The sequence below is a fragment of the Capricornis sumatraensis genome, chromosome 20, assembly GCF_032405125.1.
Source record: "Capricornis sumatraensis isolate serow.1 chromosome 20, serow.2, whole genome shotgun sequence".
Lineage (NCBI taxonomy): Eukaryota > Metazoa > Chordata > Mammalia > Artiodactyla > Bovidae > Capricornis > Capricornis sumatraensis.
The window spans coordinates 57,084,827-57,093,482 of NC_091088.1; the positions used below are offsets into that span (position 1 = coordinate 57,084,827).

General features: G+C 54.7%; 1 protein-coding gene across 1 annotated transcript; it reads left to right on the plus strand.

The window, feature by feature from the left end:
- Positions 1-358: 358 nt before the first annotated feature.
- On the plus strand, positions 359-2,687 carry ZNF575 (zinc finger protein 575). Its single transcript, XM_068992956.1, has 4 exons — positions 359-641; positions 921-1,013; positions 1,437-1,548; positions 2,009-2,687. The coding sequence occupies exons 3-4, from the start codon at positions 1,467-1,469 to the stop codon at positions 2,662-2,664; spliced, it is 738 nt and encodes a 245-aa protein (XP_068849057.1). The 5' UTR covers positions 359-641; positions 921-1,013; positions 1,437-1,466; the 3' UTR covers positions 2,665-2,687.
- Positions 2,688-8,656: the final 5,969 nt, after the last annotated feature.

Sequence of the window (8,656 nt, forward strand, 5' to 3'; positions counted from 1 at the left end):
GCGCTGTACAAATAACGTGACTTTCACTGGGCATCAGCTCCCTCTGAGCCCGGAGTCCCCCTTCCGTCCTCTCTCGAGGAAATGGCTACCCTTTCCTTGCCAATCCCTTGAACGGGAGAATAGGAGGCGGGTTCTTGAAACTGATTCGCGAGCCGGAACTCAAGCTCCCAGCGGAATTCTCGAAAAGCAGCAGAACAGAACAAGTGAAGGCTGTCTCAGTGATCTCCGAGTTAGGTTTCCCTGCGTTAACTCCTGCACGTGCTTGACCCCAGTCAGCCACCGTAGGCCCCGCAAGCCGCAGGACACTTTCCTCCGGTCCTTCGGCCTGTTTAGCTCTGCGCCTGCTCGCCAACTCGTTGGCCTGGCGCACCCACCCACTCCTTCCTTTCCATCTCCTCCGCAGCAGCCCCCGCGAGCCGCGACTGCGCATGCGAACTGACGCCCCCACCGGCTCGGCGTGGGAGGAGGGGATGGAAATAAGGCTGGGCCCAGCAGCTCGCGCGCGCTCCCTCCTTTTCCCTTCCGTCGCTGGGCGCGCGCCGGGTGGTGCAGCTCCCCAGCATCCGAAGGCAGCGCTGCAGTGGCCACGGCCGCCGAGGGAGGGGCCCGGAGCCCCGCCCCCAGGGAGGGGCCGTCCGCAGGTGAGGGGGCAGGGGTTCGGACCCAGACACATGGGTCTTCGGGAAGTGGAGTGGGGCCTGGACGCCACAGTTCCCGGAGAAGGACCCATTGGGGTCCTGATGCATAGGTTCCGGAGGGGCTGCATTGGCGCCTGAGCCTTGGGAGGGTGCATTGATACCCGAATGCCATGATCCCAAGGGTAGCGTGAAGGCTCGGACGCTTGGACCTCGAGGGAGAAGTCCATTATGGGTCTCTGAATCGCAACACACGAGCCACGCTCTTTCTGTGTCTTCCTCCAGGTCTCCCCTCTCCTCTCCACGTCTCCAGCACCACTCCGGGGTTAAAAGGCAGTGCACGCGGCGTCAATGGACTGAGACTGAGCCAAGAGCCGGGTAAAGCTACCTATTGGGTGTGAATTCCAGCACGCTGAGCTCGTAGGCCCCTCCCCTGGGACAGAGTTGCTGAGCAACCGACTTCGGGTCGTAATTGTATAGCTCCACCCATCCGCGGCCGGCCCCGCCCACCCTGGGCTTAGGCCCCGCCTGCTCCGCTCCCGGGGCGGCTGGGAGTTAAAGTTGTAGAGGCCCCGCCCACTTCGCTGGAAGGCTCAGTCGCAGGGACTAGGTTCCAAACAGACTGCTTCTGGGTTGGGTTTGCGTAACCCCGCCCACTGCACCCTTAGGCTCCACCCACCCTCGCCTTCTAGGACCCGACGTGATAGCCCCTGCTCCTGAACAAATTAAGCCCTGAATATGGGCTCTCAGTCCTATCCCCAACAACCTGATAACCCCCGGCGTCGCCCCTCTCCCGGCTAGGTCCTCCCTCTAGGTTTCTGGGCCAGCAAGATGCTGGAGCGAGAGGCGGAGTCTGCGGCCGGGGGCGCCGAGCCTAGTCCCACTGACAAGGAGCCTGTGACCAAAGGAGAAGGTGAGGGCGTCTCCCCCGGGGTAGGGGGCATTCTCCAGGAATTGGGGCCAAGAGAGTCACGTATTGTGGGAACCTTAGGGTGACAGTTTGAGGGCCCAGGGTGATAACCATTTCGGATCCCCAAAATGCAACGTTCTGGGGAATCCTCCAGGTTGTCTTTGGGGGACCTCAGTGATCCTCTGTAAGGATTTCAGGGTTATCACTTGGGAGGATACTGGAAACGGACACTTCAGTGGCTTTGGGATAGCTTAGCTCTGGGGTTCCAGAGACGTAACTCTTCGGAGCCTGCCTTAGGAGGATGCATGGCAGTGGGTGAGGGGCAGGATCAAGCCATTTGGGGAACCTCAGTGTGACCCTGGAGGTGTCCAGATATACTAGAATGTCAAGGTCTAGGGGGAGTCTGGTCTAGATTCAGGGCGTTGGCTGCTTTCTGGAGCCCACCAACCCTCCTGTCCCCTAGCTCCCGAGCAGGGCCCGCCGCAGAAGCCCAGCCAGTCTGTTCCAGAGCCCGCTGCCTCCACGGGGGCGCCTTCCCGACCCCGCCGGCGACCCCCGCCCCAGCGCCCGCACCGCTGCCCCGACTGCGACAAGGCCTTCTCATACCCGTCCAAGCTGGCCACACACCGGTTGGCACACGGCGGCGCCCGCCCCCACCCGTGCCCCGACTGCCCCAAAGCCTTCTCCTACCCCTCCAAGCTGGCCGCCCACCGCCTCACGCACAGCGGTGCCCGCCCGCACCCGTGCCCGCACTGCCCAAAGGCCTTTGGCCACCGTTCCAAGCTGGCAGCCCACCTCTGGACCCACGCGCCCACCCGCCCCTACCCATGCCCCGACTGCCCCAAGTCCTTCTGCTACCCCTCCAAGCTGGCGGCCCACCGCCACACGCACCATGCCACCGACGCCCGCCCCTATCCTTGCCCACACTGCCCCAAGGCTTTTTCATTCCCCTCCAAACTGGCGGCCCATCGCCTGTGCCACGACCCCCCGACCGCGCCGGGCAGCCAGGCCACGGCGCGGCACCGCTGCTCCAGCTGCAGTCAGGCGTTTGGCCAGAGACGCCTTCTACTCGTTCACCAGCGCAGCCACCAGGCGGAGAGCCCCGGGGAGCGGGAGTGAGCGCTCCTCTTGGCTCTGTGGCTCCTTCTTCTGCCAGCCCCGGTCAATAAAAAGGTGGCATCTCTAAGCCAGGCTGTATGGACTTGCCTCTTCCAGGTAGACAGAAGGGAAGTTGCCCCCGCATTGGGCTCAAACTTAGAGGCGGAGGAATCCTTTGTTTGGGGGAAAGGAAAGTGTCATCCATGAGTTTGCACTGAGTCCCAAACCATGGACCTGGAGGTGTGGTTAGAAAGGTCTTGGCTCTAGTTTCCCCCCCCCCCCCCCCCCACCTATTCATATGGCAAAGGTTAAACTGCTGCTAGCATCGTGTGCTGGTGAGGAGTGTGGAGACAAGCTCTCCTTGTTGTTGTGAGTTTAAATTAGTGCCTCCGCTTTGGCCATTGACTGTGTATGTGTGTGTTAATCAGTCGTGTCCGACTCTTTTCGACCCCATGGATCCCTGTAGCCCCCCAAGCTCCTCTGTCTATGGAATTCTCCAGGCAAGAATACTAGAGTGGGTAGCCATTCCTTTCTCTAGGGGATCTTCTTGACCCAGAGATTGAACCCGGGTCTCCTGCACTGTGGGCAGATTCTTTACCATCTGAGCCACCAGGGAACCCCCGACCATAGGTATAAAGAACTTCAAACGCATCTATGTTCATGTCAGCTATTCCATGTCTAAGAATTTATCCTAGCACTTGGGGGTGGGGGGAGGATGTAAGATTAAGGATGTTCACTGCAGTACAATGGCAGTGCCAAAGATGGGAAATAACCTGAGTGCCCATTGATAGGGGACCAGCTAAGGAATTGCAGTACAGCCACAGACTGGAAGATGCAGCTGCAGGGGGGAAAGTCAGCTCTACATGTATTGACATGTAGAATTCCCAAGGCACACTAAATCATAAAAGCAAGCACAGAGCGTGTACCACCAGTAGTATAAACATTTTTCTAAAGCCCAAGCTTTGGAGCCATCTTTGACCCACTACTTAAGAGCCTCAGGGGCTCAGAGAAGTTTTGTGATTTCTCTGGACTCAGATGCCTTATCTATAAAATGGGATTTTTTTTTTAAAATTTTGGCCACACTGCACAACTTTCGCAATCTTAGTTACCCAACCAGGGACTGAACCCAGGCTGCTGGAGTTAAAGTGCTGAGTCCTAACCACTGGACTGCCAGAGAATTTCCAAATGGGAGTATTATAAGGCCTTTACAAGCACCTTTTTGGGCAAAGATGGTTCCCCTTTTGGAGCCCGTTTCTCCTGCTATGAAACAAGGATGACTGAGCTAACAGTGGACTGCTCTTCATTCTACAGACATGTATTAGGCAGGTACTGTGAGCTGGGCCCTGCACAGGGTGTTAGGAACAGGGTGATAAGACAGACCTGGTCTAGTGAGGGGGTGGACACCAGCCAGAGTTGCAAAAACAAGAGAAAGAAACCAAGGAACTTCTCTGGTGCTCCGGTGGCTAAGACTCCATGTGTCCAATGCAGAGTGCCCAGGTTTGGTCCCTGGTCAGAGAACTAGATCCCACCAGCTGCAATGAAGATCAATGAAGATCCCATGTGCTGCAACTAAGACCTGGTTGTTCTTCAGTGGCTAAGTCGTGTCCTACTCTTTATGACCCTGTGGACTGCAGCACGCTAGGCTTCCCTGTCCTCCGCTATCTCCTGGTGTAGCCAAATAAATATTGTCTAGAAATAGTACTGTACAACATATAGGTTAAAAAAAGATAAAGAAGCCAAGCCCACTTTAAACAAGTAGGGGAGCCTCACCTCCCCCCATTCGAAGAATTATTACACAGCTGTCATGAGGCTGGTGATGTCGGCTTGGGAACAGGCTGGAGGGCGGGCACTGGGAGCTCAGAAACAGACCTGTGCTTACAAGATCCTGTCAGGAGATGCTCCCCACTGTACACTCAGGCTGGGAAATTTCTTCTGTAAAGGGCCAGGCAGTAGATCTTATTAGGTTTTGCAGGCCATACAGGGTCTGCCACTATTACCCAGCTCTGCTGCTGTGCTGCAAAGGCAGACAAACACATTAGGATATAAGGATGGCCGTGTTCTGATAAAACGTTATTTACCAACAGCCGGTGGGCAGATTCAGCCCATGGACTGTAGTTTGCCAGTCCCAACCATAGACGAGCCGGGGCAGGATAGCTAATCAGCAAATGAGCTGAGAGAAAAGAGAAGAAAAATAGATGAGACCCTGTGGTCGGCAGAATAATGGCCCCCCAAAGACGTCCACGTCCTAATCCCTGGAACCTGAGTTTGTGTTGGCTTCCACACGGCAGAGGGGGCTTGGCATACATGACGAAGGATCTCATCTTGAGATGGGAGATTATCCTGATTATTCCAGTGGGCCCAGTGTAATCACAAGGGTGCTTACATGGGAAAGAGGGAGGCAGAGGAGCCAGAGATGTGGCAATGGAAGCAAAGACTTGGAGTGATGGGGGGCCAGGAGTCAAGGAGGGCAGGCAGCTTCTCGAGGCTAGAAAAGGCGAGGAAATGGATTCTCCCCTAGAACTTCCAGAAGAAACACAACAAAATACAATTTTAAATACATAAATAAAATGAAAAATAAATTTTAAAAGACAGAAGGAACACAACCCAGACATCACCACGTTTTTACCCCAACTTAGACTGACTTTGGTTTACTGACCCCCAGAACTGTAAGAGAATAAAGTTGTATTGTTTAAATCCTGCGACCTTGGTAATTTGTTACAGCAGTGTAGAAATGAATACTGCTCTCCACCTTACAGCATACACAAAAATTAAGTTGCTAGTGATTTAAGATCTAAGTTTGAGACACAAGACTCTCGAGCATTTAGATGGGAATAAAAGAATATCTTAGTAACCTCAGAGACAGAGAAACTGACACAAAAAGTATAAATTGTAGAGGGAAAGACTGGTGAATCTGATCATAAGCAAACCAAGTTACAGCTATGATAAAGATACATAAGGGTTGGGTTTTTTTTTTTCTTTTTGGCCCCACCATATGGCGTGTGGGATTTTAGTTCCCTGTCCAGGGATCAAAGCCATGCCCTCTGCTTTGGGGATGCAGTCCTAACTGCTGGACCAGGAGGGAAGTCCAAAGATACAGTATTATGAGTATATGCATGCTAAGTTGCTTCAGTCGTGTCTGACTCTTTGCAACCCTATGGACTGTTCCCTGCCTGGCTCCACTGTCTGTAGGATTCTCCAAGCAAGAATACTGGAGTGGGTTGCCATGCCCTTCTCCAAGGGATCTTCCCAGGGATCAAACCCACGTCTCTATGTCTCCTGCATTGCAGGCGCATTCTTTAGCAGCTGAGCTATCAGGGAAGCTCATTATGAGTGTATACCTGGCATATGCTGTTAGATACAGAGAGTTAGGAAAGGTCTTCTTGAAGAGCTATTATTTGAGCTCAGATCTGAAAGGTGGGGAGGATGGAATGTGAGGTGGTTTGTGGAATCTCCAGCATCAGGCTCCAGACAAATGAAAACCAGAGGCCGCAGGATGGCAGGCTGCTCAGCAAGGCCCTGGGGGAGGGAGAGCCAAGGGGCAGGATCTCTCCTCTGAAGTCAGCAGCCTGGCCTGTGCCCAAGCTTACCATGGGGCTTGTCTTGGCAGATCTCCTCGGAAGCAACCACACCGCTATCCGAGTCTCAAGGACACAAGCTCATTTGGGATGTGTCCATCTGGTCCAACCTTAGCTTGTCTATAGATCAGAAAACTGACTCCTGGAGAGATGGGATTTGGCCATACCCAGGCTTCCCAGGTAGTGCTAGTGGTGAAGAACCCGGCCTGCCAATTCAGGAGACGCAGGATAAGCGGGTTTGACCCCTGGGTCGGGAAGATCCCCTGGAGGAGGGCATGGCAACCCACTCCGGTATTCTTGCCTGGAAAATCCCATGGACAGAGGAGCCTGGCGGGCTACAGTCCATGGCATCAGAGAGTTGGAAAGGGCTCATGCCCCTGATGCTGGCGATTCCACAAACCACCTTGCATTCCATCCTCCCCACCTTTCAGATCTGAGCTCAAACAGTAGCTCCTCAAGGCCTAACTCTCAAACAGGACTGTATGCGCACACAAACCAGGGGACAGTGCTGAGTCTGGGTGGGCCGTTTCCCTGCCTTCCCGACGCCCTGCTGCTCCGTGCATGTGCTCCTGCCTGGGATGGTTCCCCCAGACCCTCCCTTGCTTCTCCCGAGTCCCTGCCGACAGGTGAGTGCTCTGAGATGCCTTCCCCATGACCTGTCGCTCTCATCACTGGATAACCCCACCCAGCTTTTTCTGCTCACACAGGGTTTATCACCACGCTGCAAGACACTCGCCGTCTCTGACCCCCAGCAGAATGTCAGCGCCATGAGAGCAGGGACTCATGTCTCATTTGGCACACCAGAGCCCCGGTGTCTTACACATGGTGGGTGTGGGTGGCACAGTAATAACCCCTCAAAGACACCTACAGCCTAATCCCTGGAACCTGTGGATATACTACATGGCAAAGGTGAATTAACAGCACATGATGGGGCTTCCCTGATGGCTCAGTGGTAAAGAATCCACCTGCCAGTGCAGGAAACATAGGTTCAACCCCTGACCTGGGAAGATCCCACAGGCCTCAGAGCAACTAAGTCTGGGCACCACAGCTATTGAGCCCATGTGCCCCAACTATTGAAGCCCGCCTGTGCTCAGCCATGAGAGAAGCCACCGCAATGAGAAGGCCGGGCAACTCAACTATAGTAGTCCCCGCTTGGTGCAACAAGGAAAGCCCACACAGCAACGAAGACCTAGCACAATCAGAAATAAATAAAACATTTAAAGACAGCATAAGAAAGGAAGGTTGCTAACGGGCTGACTTTAAAACCGGGAGATTATCCCAGGTTATCCAGGTGGGCACAGCATAACCCCAAGAAGTCAGTGTCAGAGTGACGCACCGTGAGAAAGACTCCACTGGCCGTTGCTGGCTTTGAAGACAGAAGGGGCATGGGTCGTGGGCTGCAAGTTGGGAAAGATAAGGACACAGACTCTCTCCCAGAGCCCCAGGAGGAGCAGAGCCCTGCCTGCGCCTTGATGGTTAGCCTGGCGAGACCCATTTTGGACCTCAAATCTAGGTTATAACCTTTAAGACACCAAGTTTGTGGTCATTTGCTCCCCAGCTCTGACCCTGCCCTTTGCCCTCCCTAGGATGAAGTTCGAGCTTCTAGGCTGCCGTCCACTGCACTGCAGGGCTGCCCTACCTGCTCTCCACAGTGAGGGAAGGCTCTCCGTCGGCACTGTCCAGACCAGCAGCTGGTGGGCACTGGGAGTGCGGCCACTGTGGCTGAGCAAGTGAATTGTTCGTTTCACTGTTGCTAAGTTTTGGTTTCGTTTTCGCCACACCGAATGGTATGCAGGACCTCAGTTCCCTGACCAGGGACTGAACCCGTCTTCCCTGCAGTGGCACTGCGCAGTCCTAACCACTGGACCACGAGCGAAGTCCTAAAGGTGGTTGTTTATTTTGTTTAGTAATTTTTGGCTGTGCTACCTGGCATGCTGGATCTCCCCCAACCAGGGACTGAACCCAGGGCCCTGCATTGGGAGCACGGAGTCTTAACCACTGGACCACCAGATAAGTCCCCTATCCCACCCCCACCTTCTACCCTGATTCTCTAACACCCAGGTCAGGTCCCACCTTAAATATGGTGGAGCCTTAAAGGGGGTCTGGGATTTGTGGAGGGTAATTTAAATGCCCCTTGCCTAGCTGTCCCTCCCAAATGAGGTGATGTCAAACCAGGCTGAGGATGGTTTCACAGCTACTTCTGAGAGCCCTGGAGAAAGGGAGATGTCCTTGGCCCAGGGGAGCTGAGACTTCGAGGGAGGCCACCCCATGAGCATCCCAACCGGCAGCCCAGGACGCCCAGAGGGACAACTGAGATACGGGAATGGGATCCAGGGATCCAAACCAGCTGAGGGGTGTGTGCAGAGTGTCAGATTCCCAATCCCCTGCCACCTGCTGCCAAAGCGGGGACGCACCAGGGAGAGTAACAAGGAGCTCCT

Excerpts from the sequence above, each read along its gene's own strand:
- ZNF575 (XM_068992956.1), top strand. The coding sequence starts at position 1,467 with ATGCTGGAGCGAGAGGCGGAGTCTGCGGCCGGGGGCGCCGAGCCTAGT. Across the intron at positions 1,549-2,008 it reads GCCTGTGACCAAAGGAGAAG|CTCCCGAGCAGGGCCCGCCG; the intron begins GTGAGGGCGTCT and ends CCTGTCCCCTAG.